This window comes from Neomonachus schauinslandi, chromosome X (assembly GCF_002201575.2).
Source record: "Neomonachus schauinslandi chromosome X, ASM220157v2, whole genome shotgun sequence".
Lineage (NCBI taxonomy): Eukaryota > Metazoa > Chordata > Mammalia > Carnivora > Phocidae > Neomonachus > Neomonachus schauinslandi.
Window position 1 is genome coordinate 125,096,608 of NC_058419.1, and position 17,923 is coordinate 125,114,530.

Genomic DNA, 17,923 nt, shown 5'->3' on the forward strand with positions numbered 1-17,923 from the left:
CATGACCTGAGCCGAAGGCAGTCGCTTAACCAACTGAGCCACCCAGGTGCCCCAGAACACTCCTTCTTTTTAGTTAGTGTCTGCAGTTTTGATTTCATGGTCTCAACTTCTCACCTGACTCTAACAAATATCTTATATATTGCAATGAGCATAATTCTACTTATATTAAGAAAAAGAAGTTTATTTGTATTTTTTCCCCCATCCCACCTGCAGCCCTCGCTACCTACCAGGCACGGCTGGGAATGCTTGTCACACAGCAGCTCATTCAACCTCACCATTTGGGGGAAGCAGAGCCCATGATTACACCCATTCTTCAGATGACGTAACTTGAAGCCCAGAGAGGTTGTTTAACTTGCCTCAGGTTGCACAGCTCGAAATGCAGAAGGCAGCCTGTGAACTCATGAATTAGGCCTCAGAGTCCGGAGATGAATCCTGACCGGCTTCACGGCTACATCCCTAGGGAAGCTCAGTGAGTTCCCCATCCTTTCTTGTAAATTAGGAACACACGTACCCAGCACGTAGTGTTGGACACATGAGTTTCTTCACGCTGCCATAACAAAATCCTGCAAACTCAGCGGCTTCAACAACAGACATTTATTCTCTCGCTCTCTCAGTTCTGGAGGCAAGAAGCCTGGGATCCGGGCAGGGCAGGGCTGCACTCCTTCTGAAGATTGTAGGGGAGGCTCTGCTCCAGTGCCCCCTTCCCAGCGTCTGGTCAGTCCTCGGCTTGTGGCAGCTTCACTCTGAGCTGCGCACGACATTCTCCCTGCGAGCGTGTCCGTGTCCACATTTCCCCTCTCACACGGACGCCGGTCCTGTGGGGTTAGCGCCCACCGTCCTCCGGGATGACCTCAGCTCATGACCGCTGCAGACTCTACTTCCAAATAAGGTCACATTGTAGCTGCTGCAGGCTACAACTGGAATATATTAACTTGGGTATTTGTGTGCCCGTGTGTGTGCGTGTGTGTGTGATTTCTTCTTCCCACTCTACAAGTCACACGGCAATCAGCGTGACCACACTCCCCCCCCGCCCCCCACTGGAAAGCATTGCACTTCGCCATGGATATGTGGTTGGGGAGGGGAGCGGAAGGTCTTTCCAAGGGCGTGCAGGAAAATGGAAATAAAAGTATAGCTCCCGTGGTGGTCACCGTTCTCTAGACCTGCCTAAAATTCGATTCCGTGGCTTTGCTCCATTCCAGCGTGAAGATGCTCCTCCAGGCCCGGACCCCCAGGCACCCACTCGAGCTCCCAGGAAGAACTGGGAGTGTTGCTTTTTACACAATATGGTCAATACCATCCTTTCCTTCCTTCATGGGCATGCAGAATGCAGCTAATTGTGACTTTTCTCCTCTTTTTAGCAGGGAAGCATGCCATCCTGGTGGCCCTGGGGGTGGGGCGGGATGCAGGGGGAGTTCCTGAAGGACATATGCCCCCCCCCACCTTAAACTCATGTAACACTCTGGGTCAAGCACACTTCAGGCATCAACCAGTCAATCAATCAATAAAATGCTTCTGCTATATAATCCCCACCCACCCCAAAAAAGATATGCCTCCAAGTACTCATGATTCAAAGATTCTTATTCTTTTTTTTTTTTTAAAGATTTTATTTATTTATTTGAGAGAGAGAGAATGAGAGACAGAGAGCATGAGAGGGAGGAGGGTCAGAGGGAGAAGCAGACTCCCTGCCGAGCAGGGAGCCCCACGCAGGACTCGATCCCAGGACCCTGGGATCACGACCTGAGCCAAAAGCAGACACTTCACTGAGCCCCCTCATGCCCCCCACGGGGGTGATTTTCATCCCTTAATTTTGTAACTACGTTTAAGTGTTCACCATCCATCGTATTCCAGATGGCGCCAATGACAACTCGTCTCCCTCGGCAAAGTGACAGGTGCCCATCTGCTCCCCAAACCCCTGCCGTGACCCTCGGAATGGAGCAGACACCCTGCCACAGGCAGACACACGCCCAATGGGCACCCTGCCCCGCCCAGGACTGCACTAAGCTGCGTAGATAGCTTCCTGAATCGTGGACCTACTGCGGCATGCTGCCTCCTCCTTGTAGGTGGGGATTACAGAAAGCAAGAACATGGCAAGCCAACCGCAGTATTTTTCTTTCTTCTTTTACATTTATTTTTTTAAAATATTTTATTTATTTATTTGACAGAGAGAGACACAGCGAGAGCGGGAACACAAGCAGGGGGAGTGGAAGAGGGAGAAGCGGACTCCCCACTGAGCAGGGAGCCCGATGTGGGACTCGATTCCAGGACCCTGGGACCGTGACCTGAGCCGAAGGCAGACGCTTAACCGACTGAGCCACCCAGGCGCCCCTTACATTTATTAGAATGATGAAAATTTATGTATGACAGGTACAGGAAAAAAACAAAACAGACAGATAGATGTCTTTATAAATGCTTCCACTGCATCTAGGTTTGTACGTGAAGGTGCAAATGCGTGTATCCATGCATTTGCACATGCACACACCTTCACACACGCTTTTAACCAGCATCAAAAGAAACTCACATACAGAAAACGTGCGGCAACCGTGCAGCTTCGTCCCTGGGTGCAAACAGTTGAGAAGCGTGCTAGGACATCCCCGTCCCAACAGGAATTGCGGGCTGCTGTCTTGAAATGGCTCAAATCATACATGAATCCCTGACATGAGACACCACCATCTTAGCTGCAAGTTCCCTTTTGCATTTGGGAAGCTCTCTTTAGGGCTTTCTGCTTTTGGCGCCCCCCCTCTTTGTAGACCTAGGTCCCAATCCATGATGATGAACACAAAGCATGCATATTTAGGACTTTTCTGGGTCCTCTCCATCAGCTGCAGATGGCAAAAATTGTTTCTATTTTGATATTTAGGGCAAAGCCCAAAAGTCCTATAAGCATGTACCTAAGTTGGATGAAACTATGCCAATAAGCCCAAACTGTCTTTTTCCCTCCCTCCTAAAATCTTACTAACATAGAAGCAAATAGCTAGTATGCATTTCAGATGCTTGAGCATTTTTTAAGGTTCTCTACTATGGGTCTAAAAAAATATATATAAACTAAGAAAAAGGATGGCATTGCCTAAAGAACAGAAACCTAGAGAGCATCAGATGGAAACTAATACGAGAACAGTCAAGAGTCACACATCGTGATCGCCATCCCCTATTTTCCCAGAAATCTCGAAACCATAAGATTTCACAGGAAAAGGAAAAGCATCCCAGGCCGCCTCCCCCGCCCCCCCCCCCCCCCGAGATGGCCTGCACTCGAGCGACCGTGCATGCACAATCCCGAAACCCAGCCTCAGCCTCTGCAGGTTGGGGGCAGGGGATGGAGGGCTGGTCGAAGCCACCCCGAGTGGTGAGAATCCCACATTCCACATCAGCCGGGCCGGCGGGCGCTGGCTCCCTGATGAACACTCAGCCTGGGTCAAGCTTCTCCCCAGAGCTGGCTGGAAACCCCCCCACCCCCAGTGGTGCTCCTGAGACCCCAGCAGAAGACAGCACCCGAACCCACGACCCCGTGCCCTGGGACACTCCCCGTGCTTTGGGGCGACACGCACGGGTCGCCCACGTGCACGTCCTGCACCATGAGGTCATGTTGGGAACCCAGGACACAGTCAGCATCTATCCACATTCGCGATCGAACCAACAGATGAGGCAATAATCTTCGTTCGACCCAAGGAGGAGCCCAGTTATCCTCACAAACGCACCTCATCCCGCGGATTTGGGGATGCTTTGGGAGGCGGCTCATCTGTGCCGAACAGAAAACACGTCAGGGCGGCTGGTGACGTCGACAATGAAAGGAATTGTTCCAGGAGCGGCGAACAGGGTTCTGGTCTACACCGAGCTTCTCCCTAAGCGACCGCTGGATCTCGAAACCCTCATACGTGTGCTGGTTCTGGAAGGGAAGATGGGCAACCATGTGTCACAGCTAGGATGAATTGACCAACTATATCTTTTTGGTCGCCGCTAATATTTGCCCAAACCCCCTTTTACAGATGTGGGTTTCATTAATCTTCGCAACCTCGGAAGAGGGAGCTTTTATTCCTTGCAGTTTACCAAATAAAGCTGAAGCATCATGCTCAAACAGTCCACCTGTTGCCCCGTATGTGGCCCCATGCCCAGAAGTGTGTGTCCAGAAGGTGTGGCAGCTTCAAAGTGGAGCTGCCACACCCGTCCAGTTCCGCAGGTTGCACACTGCAAACTCATCCCCCTACAACTTGCCAAGACGGCATGTCAGCCGTCCTTCAGCTGACAGGTGACCTCCCGGACCCAACCGCACAGCCGAGCAACGTCAGCGTGACTGCGTGGAGCCAAGTTCGCTGCAATGCTGAGACCCTCCCCCGCACCCTGGGTCATAAACAAAACCCAAGATGGAGCCGCCATGCTCATACTTGTTAGACGGTTTGCAGGTTTGGCAGCCGGCAAGACCAGGTAACCCTAGGATGAGTCTTGCCCACCTTGGGGGGGGTCCCCTCATGATATGACAGCGAGTGTGCAGTCTTGGTGTCTGAGGACCGTAGCTTTAACAGACGGGCAGGCAGACGTGGTCTCCGCTGGACCCGGTGACCTCATCCCTGAAGAATAGCTAACAGAGGGGACGTCTGGGGGGGCTCAGTCGGTGAAGCATCAGGTCATGATCTCAGGGTCCTGGGATCGAGTCCCGCATTGAGCTCCTTGCTCATCGAGCTCCTTGCTCATCAGGGAGCCTGCTTCTCCCTCCCCCTCTGCACCTCCCCCTGCTCATGCTCGCTCTCTCTCTCAAATAAACAAATAAAATATTAAAAAAAGAATGACCAACTGAAAAACTAGATGGGATGTTTATCTAGCCTCCAAAAAAGCAGAAAGAGCTTCCAGGCAGGGAAAACAAAACAAAAAAACCAACCAAACAAACAAACAAATAAAGCAGGCTTTGTCTCAGATAAACAGGGAGATCATGACCCACATTTAAAAAAAAACAAAACAAAACAAAATAAGAACAACTCCAGGTGCTGCAAAAAGAAAGTCAGGTAAGGTGAGGCGGTTGGGCACAAAATTCCGGCAGGCACCAGGAAAAAAGCCAATTCAGGTCTACACTGCTGGGTTCTGAAATGCCCGCGGGCCCGAAGATGGAATCCAAAGTCACGCTCGGTGTGTCTGCAATGACCATGGAAGCTGCCAGCCACGGGAGGGGTGTTTCAGAGACGCGGTTTTCCCCAAGCTTTCCGGGGGGGCGGGGTGGGGGGCCAGGTGCGGTGTAGACCCGAGCTCCCCCGTGTCTGGATTTGGTCAGTACTCCCCATCCGCCAGCAGAGGGAGGCCCCGGGCAGGTTTTGGGATTTTGCAATCCCACCTAAAACACCGTTCCTGCAGGATTCCCTCCTTAGGGACACAAAGGAGATGTGGGTGAACGCACCCCTGCAAAGCCCAGATGGAGTCCGATGTGGGTTCTTGCTGTGGGGACCACACCTCCACACACCCTCAGCTCGCTTGTGCAATAAGACCCCTCTTTGTGTCTGGGCCCTCCCTGCAGACTGGTCCTCAGGGCCGGCCACCGGGCAGCACCCACCACCCCTGCCCCCAAGGGTAGCCAGCCAGGCGTGATTCTCCAAAACCCAGGAGACTGGACCCCCAAAAATCCTGAACTAGAAAGCCACAGCGGCCCCCCACCCCTTTCCATGGGGTCTGTGCACAAATTCACCAGAAAGCCTTCCAATTCTGTCCCTGCATACTTTTGTTTTTGGAGAGGAATACAAACATCGCAGCCTCAACCCAAACATTTCCCGAGTCCCTTACGATCGATCGAAACCGTATCAGCCCCCCTGATCGCAACCCCGAGCTGAGAACGTTTCAGTCTATGTGAGTTATAACACCCACTCTTGCAGATCACAAAGCTGCTTAAAAATATGGGGAAAAAACCGGAAAAGCATCCCCCATGAGGCCCCAACTTAAAACCACTTCCTTAAGCAAGGCCGCTATATGGGACGTCTCCAGAAATAACCCAGCCCCGTAACAGGCTCCAGGAACTATTTTTATACAACCCAACACTTACCATTTGTCCTGAAACAGTTTCTCCTTCTGTTGCGTTGGCAGAAACCCGCTGCGGCGCCCACCAGCGTGACCACCAGCACGGACACAATAGGAGACACGATTTTCGCTACCATGTTTCCTGCGGGATTGAGAAACCAAAGAGGGTCTCAGAAAACATGTGGCCGGCGAGAAAGCCGTTCATTGTAAATCATCCCACAATCTCACCTTGGGCCCTTCCCACCCTCACATGCACAGGAAAAAATACATAATAATAATAATAATAATAATAAAAAAGAGCAAATCAGAACAAGAAGTCCGAGGAAAGGATTCTGCTTCTATAAGCAGAAGATTTCGAGATTATTGATGACGTCTTACCAGTTCAGGACATTCAAGGCAGAGTATTGCAAATAAGAGGCACTCGATTTGTTTCTCGTGGATTTGTTGAACTGGATGGGTTTGTACCTTTTCCAATTTGTTTTTCGTGGATTTGTTGAATTGGATGGGTTTGTACCTTTTTCGAAGTAGGATGTTTGTACCCTTGCAAAATATATTCAATGCACACGTGCCCACAAAGGTCTGGACACAGGCACACACCTAACCTTGACAGCTTGGAGGCAACCTTAACTGCCAACAGTTTGGTTTCTCTGCCTGGGACCCTGCGTGACAAAAATCAACGGTCCCGAGAAAGAAGAAATCATTGCTTTTACTGGCGAGAACCACCCGTGTCTTCTCTCAGAGTGGGTCAAGTAGCTGGTGTGTTGTTGGGATGGATACGTGGCCCCCATGGGACGTTGGCTTGGCTACTGTGGCCTGCAGGAAGCATCACTTCCCTCTCCCCACCCTGGTCTGGCATCAGGCCCTCTGTCTGGACGCAGGACCCCATCCGTTCCATGAAACCCCATGTGTGCCACCTCGATTTTTGTCTTGGGCTTGGCCCCTCCAGCCCCCAGCTTGTGTCCGAGAGAATGGTAGGGATGGCTGTCCTGCGAACGCCAGCCCAGACACCCCACAACCCCGAGGCTGTGCACGTGCGTCGGGACGCAGAGGCTGCAAAGCGCTTCCATGCGTCCTTCTCGCGGAGCATCTGTGACGCACAGAAGCTTGGCGTCGGGGCGAGCGCATTCATCTTCAACGTGAAGGCGGGATTGCTAAAAGGCTGCATTCTGCCAACAACGTGTGACCAGCGTGGGCCTCCTGGCCTCCACCCCTGCCCTGTCTGACCTGTTCTGGGGCGGGCATGGACTTCTAGGGGGCTTCTCTAGGGCCGAATGTCCACACCCTCCTTCCCGTTCTCCTTCTTGGCTTCCGTTCGTGCTCTTGCTCAAACACACATGAGCCATCGGTGGCCCCGGGACAGGTCCACGAGCCCCTCCCTGCCCTCGGAGCCCCGAGACCCACCCTCCGCCCTCCTTCTCTGAGCCCCCAGGGAGGTGAGCACCCCGCAGAGGCAGGCTGCTCCATGAAAGCCTGTGGGTTAAGACAGTATGTCCAGACCCTGCTGGCCCGCCCACAGCGCTACGCAAGAACGTGTTTTTATTACAGACGGGAGCGGCACGGATCCATTACCCTGGGGGTTCCCGTAGGTCGAGTGTCCGTCTCCGCCTGTAAAGAGGAAGGCACATGGTCATGGGTTTATTCAGCAGAGTCTCCACCGCCGGGCACCGCGGAAAGGCTGGGCATGCAGCGAGAAGCACCGCGGACGCGGATCTCCGTGTGCGGGGAGCTTACCTTCTCCCCGAGGAGGGGGCGCACACTCAGCCTCAGGAGGGGGCTGTGGACGCTACATCCAATGCTGAGGAGTGCGAGGGGCCAGCGTAGCAACAGGGCAAAGCAGCTTCCATTCCAGGGGACAAGGGATATACACACACCTTTACAAACGCAACGTGCACGTGCACCCACGGACAGGTGCACACACTCACGCCGCCCCCCATGCGCGCACCGCGCCCCATGCGCGCACCGCCCCCCATGCGCGCACCACCACACATGCAGGCGTGCACACCCCCACGTTTGCAGAATACATGCAAACAGACCTGCAGGCACGCATACAAGCCACACACATACACACGTGCACACATCCACCTGCACACGCACGCACACAGTGCGCACACAGAGACACATGGACATCTATATGCAAATCCATGTGCACAGACTCATGCACACAGAGGCACACGTGTGCGCAGGAGAAAGACATGCCCGTGTGCATTAGCAAGTAGACGTGTGTGTGCAGCCAAATGCACACGCATGCAGAGGCAGACATATGCACACATACAACCATAAATGTGTGCAGCGGCGTGCACCCATCTGCACTCATGCACGCATGCACGCGCATTGGCACACACTTGCACACACACGCATGTACAAACACACACACACAATATCAACTGTAAGCAGGGCTTACTTACTTCCTTGCAAGAAAGTGAGACTGCGCTGCATGCAAAGCAACTTTGGTGACCGGTGAGCACACGAATTAGACCCCGATGGTCAGTTAACTTCCACGCAGGAGACAATAGGACAAGCTTCCCGCCAGCGCCCAGATGGGGTGTTAGTTCTCCCCAAGGACAGTTTCTCCGCACACAGCTCGTAAGAAATAATTCCTTTACCGTAAGTATTTCCGTAAGAGTTGGGTCTAGAGTGCCCTCCTCCTGCAGGACAGAAAGACCACGTGTCCAGAAGTTTCGGCGACACCACTCAGAAAACCAGCACACCCGAAGCAAGATGCAGCGTGAAGCTGCGGAGATTTCCGGCCCTCCCTCCCCATGCAAAGGGAAGAGACACAGTCACCACGGGGCGGCCTCTGACCACACAAGAAGCGGCGGCTGAGCTCAGCCTGTATGATGCACGGCTTCCCCTGACACCCTCTGGAGCTCATGGAGACTGGGGCACACGCCATGCTCATGCCCGAAGACCGGGCGCTTGCCTTAGCTCACGTGCAAACACACTTGCCATGAGGCCAGCCTGGGCAGTGCCGTGGGCACAGACTACAGTCATCCCGGCCAGTGAAACAGGAAGATTTCTGGCACCTTCTTCCCATTTCTGGAGACCGTTTCTCAACGAAGGTTTGAGATGATAAATGGACCGCTTGGTGCTAATTTCGTTAATTTGGAAGCGGGAGCATTTTTGTGGGTGCTGTTTAAACACTGATGGGTCATTTGATCAACTGCCTCCGGATTGAGCCGTGTCCCCCTCCCCAAAATTCATATGTTGAAGTCCTAGCTCCCCGGAACTGCAGAACGGGACTGCGCTTGGAGGTGGGGTCTTTAAAGGTAACAACGTTCCAAATTAAGGTAAAATGAGGTCGCTAGGATGAGATCACTAAGCTGTTAGGACTGGTGTCCTCTGTGCAGGAGGAAGGGACATGCCCAACGCGTTCTGCCACCTCCAGGGAGAAGCCGGGTGACGCGGTCACCTGATGCATGAACCCAATCCTCGGTGCTAGTCTGAGAGCTGACTCACAGCTTGGCGCAGCTCAGCACCACAGAACAGGGGTCCAGACACGGATGGGGCCAGATGCGCGTTCCCAGAGCCTCACATGCCAGTGAGCGTGGCCCTCCGGAAAACCGCATCAGCCACGCTTTTTCCTGCAGCTTGACCCTGGCCCCGCCCGAGAGCATGGGGTCAGGGGAGGGGGGTTTGCAGACATTGTGTCCCCAGGGTGAATGGTCATCCTGATGAGTGTGCTTTTCTGCACTCGGAGGGGAGACAGGTCCCCAAGACATGGCGGCGTGGGATCAGAGCCCTGACTAATTTCCTGGGGAATAAATGTAGGCATCCTTAGGGCTCCTGGGAACACTGCTAGATGAGTCATTTCTTTCCCGCTTGTGAATCCGGCAAAGAACAAAACAAGGCTCTGGGAAGGATCCTCGCGGAGGGAGAACCATCAGAGACAGGTGCATGGGGTAAACACATCCCCGGACTGGGATACCTCCCTGGCCTGGAGGGTTGTGGGGGCGTCATCTGACCATGCAACATTCAACGTGGCTGCTTATAAAAATATCGAATAAGCTTTTGTCCCACAATTTCCAAAAAAAGAGGATGATGGGCACATCACATCTGCACACTGAGTTTAAAGGAGACAGCTTTTGACCCCTCTCCACTAGGACCCTTCACACGCCGCCTGTCCCATACAAGCGTGTGCACCTTGGAGGGACAGCATTATGGGGACGGGACCATCTATAGGGCGACAGATATCTGTCCCTTAAAGCACACTGTTTGAGCACCATGCTTCACCTTTACTTTAGAAAATGGGATATAAAATAAAAATTTCCCCTTCAGAGGTTAGGGAGGTTAATGGGACCACATCTCCGAAAGGACCATACCCCTTGCCAACGCACCATACAAATATTAGTTTTGGCCAAAAAGATAAGTCACTCAATTCATTCATGGTGCTCAAAACGCTTAACACATGCCAAACGGAAAAGAAAAATAATGCTTTGAAATCAATCCACAAGTTGATTGATGGGCAAAGGGGACTCAAAGGTACAAACGTGTAGTTACAGGATGAATAAGCCCTGGGACGTCACATAGAGCCTGGGGACCCTAGTTAACAATCCCGTATCCTATATTTAAAAGTTGCTAAGGGAGTAAATCTTTAAGGTTCTCATTTTACAATAAAAAATAAAATTTGTGGGGCGCCTGGGTGGCTCATTCGGGGAAGCATTTGCCTTCAGCTCAGGTCATGACCTCAGGATCCTGAGATCGAGTCCCGCATCGGGCTCCCTGCTCAGCAGGGAGTCTGCTTCTCCCTCTCCCTCTGCTCCCCCTGCTTCTGCTCACTCTCTGTCAAATGAGTAAATAAAATCTTTTAAAAAAATTTAAAAAGCAAAATTTGTAACTATGTGTGCCAGTGGACACACAAAAAAATAAAATTTGTGTGTGCCGATGGACACAAAAAATAAAATCTGTAACTATATGTGCCGATGGACGTTCCGCAGACTTAGAGCCATGATTACTTTGCGACATATAATAAATGTTGGATCACTACTCTGTACACCTAGAACGAATACAATGTTCCATGTCAATTGTATCCCAATTAAAAAAAAATAATCAATCGGTAGCATTTCGTTTTCCCAGCGACGACGTTTTGTTCTCAGTCTTCCCTTAGGGAAGCAGAGAGCGTCTGAGGGCTTTGAGACCCGCTGATCCGTTTGCAAAGAGCTCAGTGTAGACAAGAACCCCACGAATCACTCCTGTGGACTTTTCTATTCCTTCCTGGCAGAATCTGCCTCCCCGAAATGTTTTCTGCTGGCAGTAGATCAGCCGCCTAACAAAAAGCCCCCAGTGTGTTGGATGTTGTCCCCCTGGTGAGTGTTGCTGTATGCCGTTCTGTTTCCCGCTACCTGGACGCTGGGGGCCCCTGGACAGCAGGACGCGGCCAAGCCAGACGGTCAGTGCGGAGAGGGCTGCGAACCCCGGACGCCAGCACACAGAGCCCCAACACCCAGGACCCCAGGAAGAGGCGGGGATGGGCATGCAAGGGGGAGCCCAGCAAAGACGACCCCCACCCCGCCGCCCACCGGGGGTCCGGGCGCTGGGCGTACCGTGCGTGTTTCCGGACCCATCATTGCTGGGGTAGTAGCTCCCACCACCTGCGGGAGAGAAGGTCCGTGTCAGGGATGCTCTGCTGGGAGGCATGGGGTTCCTGGTGATGGCAGCAAAGCCGTGCCCACGACTCACCCCAAAGAGAGCCCCACATGGTGGCAAAGAGCGGGAGCCACCAGGGCACGTCCAAGGCTGCCCGCCTAAAGTCACAGCTTTCTGCTAGGACAACTCCCGCCGAGACAGACCCCCTGTGGAAAGTTCGGTGCCTTCAGAGAGCACACATGGACCCGGACGGCTCCCCGCGCACGCAGGTGCATCGTCCTCCTGCAGAGAGATCTGAGCGGGACCCACACCCTCGTACAGAAGCACCTTCACGAGATGGGCAGACCGGAAAGGCGAAGCCCATCGTGAACCTTCTCTCTTAGGGGCATGTTTAGGGTTGGCTGATCGTGACCATCACAGCCCTGAAGACAAAGCTGTTTGTTCACGGTGCTGAGCGTCGCAGAAAGAAGGCGCACACGCACCCTGCATGTGCCCTTTGGCAAGGTTTTGGGGCGGAGGCCTTCCCTCTTCTGGAACACATCGGGCACGACCAGACAGAGGAGAAACCTCGCCTACGGGACACAAAGCCTCATGCATTACAGCCTGGAGCCCGAGACTATAGAGGGCTCTGTCCCGACCGACCCCTGCTTTTGTTTACCTAGGGAAAATTCTCGGCGGGTGGTTCCATTCCAGTGATAGCAAGAACGTCCATAAAGGCTTTATACATACCTGTGTACGTGTGCATAAACGTCTATCTATATACGTAGGTATATACACACATACGAACAAATAAAAGTATACATAGATATATATAGAAGTACACGTACAAAGATACATACACATATAACAGTATACATACGTACAGATAAAAGTAGATAAATATACATAAAGATATAAACACACACATACATATGTAGATATACGTATATAAAGATATATATACTCAAAATATATGCATACATTTTTAAAGCTGTCTCTATGTACATATATAAACATATTTACACACATATAAAGATATATCTATACATATATAAAGGTATATGCATATGCAATATTAGAGAAGTATATATATATAAACACGCAAATATAGAAATACATACATATTCAGAGGTGTGCATGCATACAAACATATATAAATATAAAGGTATGTAGAAATACAGATATAAATACATATATACACTATATATATGTATGTGTACATAAAGGTATCTAACACCTATATTAAGATATAGATAGATAGATATACACACATGTACAAGTGAAGAGATATATACATACATATTTATAAAAGGTGTATATGTAACAGAGACATAAATAAGTACATACATATATAAAGAGATATATACATAAATAAAGATAGAGATTTTATGTATATAAAGGTGTTTATGTAAATGTATAAAAGGATATATATATATAAATATAAAGACATATAAATAGGTACATACATATATAAGGGATATATAGCTAAATAAAGATATATAGACATACATATATAAAGGTGTTTATATAAATATATATGAAGAGATTCATAATGAATATAAAGATATATAAATATGTACATCCAGGGTGCCTGGGTGGCTCAGTTGGTTGAGCGACTGCCTTCAGCTCAGGTCATGATCCTGGAGTCCCTGGATCGAGACCCGCATCGGGCTCCCTGCTCGGTGAGGAGAATGCTTCTCCCTCTAACCCTCCCCCATCTCATGTACTCTCTCTCTGTCTCATTCTCGCTTTCTCAAATAAATAAATAAATCTTAAAAAAAAATGTACATCCATATATAAGGGATATACAGCCAAGTGAAGATATATAGAGAGTATATATATAAAGTATATATACCATATAAAGGTGTTTATATAAATATATATACAAATATATATTTATATGTATTTATATGTACATATATTTATATGTATATATACACATATTTATATGTATATGTATACATATATATACATATATATATATGTGTATATATACACGTATGTGTGTATATACCTACGTATATATAGACGTTTATGTGTATATTTATGTGTATATATTTATATGTATATATATGTATATATATGTATTTATATGTAAATATATATAAAGCATATAAAGGTGTTTATATAAATATATACACAAATATATATTTATATGTACATATATTTATATGTATATATATACATGTATTTATATGTATATATAAAGCATATAAAGGTGTTTATATAAATATATATAAAATATTTAAGGGATAAACGCATAGGTAAAGATATATAGAGACATATGCATATAGAGATGTTTATATAAATGTATATAAAGGGGTATATAGGTAAGTAAAGGTATATAGAGACGGGCGCACGTCCAGGTGCATATTTAAAGGTCCGTACGGGGATCCGTACACGAATATAAAGATGTATAAATACGTACATGCATTCATAAGGGATCTGTGCATGAGTAAAGACGTGCAGAGACGGATGGGCGCACGTCAGGTGCATATTTAAAGGTCTGTACGGGGATCCCTATACGAGCACAGAGACACATAGAGAGCTGGGTGTCTCCAAAGCCAAGCACACATCACGCCTTGCAGGATACCTACATGCACAGAAGTGTCCGGAAAAAGGCACGAGCCCAGGTGTGTGCCGAGCTATGAAGGAACGCACACGCACGAGTACACGCAGACACACACACACGCGCGTGTTTACACAGACACAACCACCACTTGTCAGTGCCATCTGCCCCGTGGCCCGTGTTGCCCACGACACAAACCTGCAGAGGGGACAGGCGCACGGAGCACGCCCTCCGACGCAGCGTGGGACGCGTGGGACGCAGATGCCCTGTGCAGCGCATCTTCCGCTCGGGGCCGACTCTGCACCCAGGCCTCCCCAACACCTCCCCAGTCAAGAGAGAGAACCCGCGGGCATACCTGCGGGCGGCTTGGGTCTGGGCGGGTAGCGGCCGTCGTCCCGGTCCGTGTTGCCGAAGTAACCTGCGGGGTGCACAGACCATCCCTGAGACCCTGTACGGACGGCGCTCCGTAAACCCCAGCCCGCATGACGGACGCGTGGGCACGTTATGGAGAGCGGGGCAGACCATTTGCAGGACGCCGGGACGGTGGGACCAAACTGCAGGTGTTCCCAGTGCCGTCCAGGTGGGACACCATTCTTCCTGTGGGGAGAAGGTACGGGGGACCCGGCAGCCTGGGGAGGGAAGGTGCTTGGACGGGCCCCTTATGATCTGAGAGTTGAAGGGAGGTGCAGAACGCAGAGGAAGGCAGTGATCCATCATATCTCAGACCCCCAGGCCCCAGGACCTTTGCACATGCCCTCTGCACCGAGGCTTCTCTTCCTGCCTCAGCCCTTGTGCTAAGACCACCTGCACGCTGGGTGGGACCCCACAGCTCCCACTGCCCCATCCATCCCCGTCCGCTTGGTGGCTGCCACACCCCCACGCCGAGAACCAAGAACCAGCCTCGGCACAGAGCATGTGCTCACGGAAACACTATGGAATGCCTCTGGATACTGAAACCTGTGGAATTTCCAAACATACCTGAGCTGACGTGAAAGGAGGTGCTTCTGAAAAGGCCCTAAAGATGGGTGCTGGTTGCCGGGGGCACCAAGCCCCCCTGTGATGAGCGGGTCCTAAATTGCAATCCCGCCCCCCGACCTCTGGGGACGGGGAAGGCGCCAGAGGTGGAGTTAATCCCCAGTGACCCACGATTTAATCCATCGTGCTTCCGTGATTGAAGCCCGCCTAAAACCCAAAAGGACGGGGTTCAGCGAGAGTCGCGGCTGCGGAACGCATCCACATGCCGCATGGGGGACGCACTGCCCCTTCCCGGGGAAACAAGCTCCTGTCCTCGGGACCCCTGCAGATCTCACCCCATGCACCTGTTCCCCCAAGAGCTCGTGCATATCCTTTATCAGACCCTGCAGGGTAAACTATCACCTGTGTTTTCCCCGAGTCCCGTCAGCCAGTCTGGCAAATTAACGGAGCCCTGGGAACCGCCCATCTATAGCCAGACGTTCAGAAGCTCAGGGGACAACCTGCATTTGCAACTCTTGTCTCAACTGGCGACGGTGCCCTTGGACTGAGCCCTTACCCTGCGGGATCCGGGGCTATTTTCGGGCACAGAGTATCAGAAGCAAGTTAACCGCTCGGTCGTGTCAGCAAACACACACGTCGGATACACCGTGCAGCCTCCCGCACGTCCCCGTGTGGGACAGTGGAATATGGTGATGCGTGCTCACCAGAATTTCCCTGCCCTCTTTTGAATAAACTTGCTTACACCCTGAGCTGGTTTTGGATTTTTTTCTTTTAATCAAAATACAGTGAAATTTAATGTGCACTTGGGTCCCCAAAGCTCAGTTTGGGGTTCAGTGATTGCCTTTGTTAACATTCTCCTAGGCACCAAATATCCTGACCCTTTGCTGGGGATGCTGACATATGAAGTCTGGCGAGGGGCCCTGAGCTGCCCGCTGGGGCCAATGGGGGAATGTCCGTGTTTACAATCAGAATAAACCTCGGGGCCTTTGGGGGGGGGGCAGCCTATCTGCAGAAGCCGGCAGCTGGATGTGAGTTGTATTGGGGTGTCGGGGTGCAAAGGGGGTTCCAGGGGGCAGCAACAGCACCCATGGCCAACGATCGCCGTCCCCAGATAGGAAACTGAGTATCTTGTCACGGCACTGGCCGCAAGCCGCAGCCTGCCCACCTCCCAGGTGTCTCTTGCACCCACAGGGAGGCAGGTCCTGGCAGAGACCCCACAGCCCTCACGTTTGAGCTGGCGGTTGCTAATGCCATGCAGATGCGTGCAGCCAACTTCAGCATTGGAAGATGTGCATCCAATGGAAAACCCCACAAAAGGTGTCCACCTGCTTGGAAAACCCACAGAAGGCATCCACCTGCTTGGAAAACCCTACAGAAGGCATCCACTTGCTTGGAAAACTCACAGAAGGCATCCACCTGCTTGGAAAACCCTACAGAAGGCGTCCACCTGCTTGCTGCTCCCAGATGCCTGAAGCCTGCATGCTTTCTCCCCAAGAGCCAAGACATGGCCCCAGAGATGCATGTTTGGGGACTTAGGATGCCCTAAGCATCCGTGGGCAAAATTTGTCTGCACAACCCACCCTTCTCTCCCCATGGAGTTCCAATGCCCCCTGCCCTCCCAGGGCGTGTGTACAGGACTGAGCTACTTGGGACCCAGGTGACATCCAAGGGGAACTTCTCAGGGTTTGCAGGACCATCCATAGTCAGCCTGCGCCTCTTTCCCCTTCCCCATATTAACGATTTGGTCTCTGTCCAGTCTCTGAGAAACCCCGTGGATATGCACGGCTGTCTGACCCGGGGTCTCATAAAACTGTGAAATGCAAAATCAGGCAGTGACCTGTTCAATTTCTCTCCACAGAAATCGCTCCATCAGGGACACCCGCCCAGAGCTGTGGGGACCCCTGGGAAAGGAGTTTCCGGAAACCTGTCCTGCCATCTAGTAAGGGCCAGCCGCCGAAGACACGGTGGCATCTTCAAGAAGCTGAGTCTCGCGACTCCGGAGAGCTCATGATAGAGCTCATGATTTCTTATTAATTTTGCTTCAAGTGGGATCTCCAGAAACATCTGTGAGCTGTGACCAGCGTCCGTCATGACCCCTCATTAAGGAGGGGACATGGATGCCATGTTGGAGGACACTGGATGCCATGGCCGGGAATTTGGGGAGGGCATGGGGTCTGTGTAGAGCATTCCAGCAAATGGAGTTGAGGGTGTGCACCCTGACGGAGGGATTTAAGGGTGGATCCTCTATCCCCAACATTGGAGTGCACTCCTTATAAAACAGCCTCTGGGCATTTGAAAAACACTGCCATTTCACCATCGAGGACGGAATTTCGAGAGCGTCAGTGCGGATGGTGCATCCATCCCCAACGCTTCTGAATCCCGTCTTAATGCGCTTACCTCCACCGCCGTCAGAACCGCCAGGCTGTGGGCGAGGGGGTGGCCTCGGCTTTGGGTAGATACCTGTCAGAAAATAGCAAGGGGATTTTAGGAACGCTTCTGGAAGCCCTTGGCTTAGCCCAGCCTCACATGGCTCTACCTGGTCTTAGGTTTTAGGTTTTGGGCGCTGTTGTATTGCTGAAGACTTTATTGACACTGTTTCCTTTTATTTTATTAAGAAATGTATGGGAACTGGGTCTGCCAGGTTTTTGAAGCCAAGGAGACACGGAGGGTAACTTGCCATGCACAGGGCACACAGGTGGGCGTTTTTGAACGGGACATAATTTGGAACCCTACAAACGAGCGGGAAAGGAACTTGTCCTCAGCCTAATTAAAAATCCATTAGAAGAACATACAATACCCCCTGATCACGCGGTATTTTCCAGCGCTCAG

General features: G+C 51.1%; 1 protein-coding gene across 1 annotated transcript in view; it reads right to left on the reverse strand.

The window, feature by feature from the left end:
* Positions 1-2,254: 2,254 nt before the first annotated feature.
* The window catches only part of XG (Xg glycoprotein (Xg blood group)), a 17,144-nt gene continuing 1,475 nt past the window's right edge, over positions 2,255-17,923 (reverse strand). Inside the window, exons 2-8 of the mRNA XM_044911636.1 lie at positions 17,492-17,554; positions 14,475-14,537; positions 11,529-11,576; positions 8,592-8,633; positions 7,558-7,593; positions 6,014-6,130; positions 2,255-3,880 (exon numbers count right to left, since the gene is read on the reverse strand). Coding sequence (XP_044767571.1) covers positions 3,864-3,880; positions 6,014-6,130; positions 7,558-7,593; positions 8,592-8,633; positions 11,529-11,576; positions 14,475-14,537; positions 17,492-17,554 — 386 coding nt within the window. The 3' untranslated portion in view covers positions 2,255-3,863. The remainder of the gene's footprint in view (positions 3,881-6,013; positions 6,131-7,557; positions 7,594-8,591; positions 8,634-11,528; positions 11,577-14,474; positions 14,538-17,491; positions 17,555-17,923) is intronic.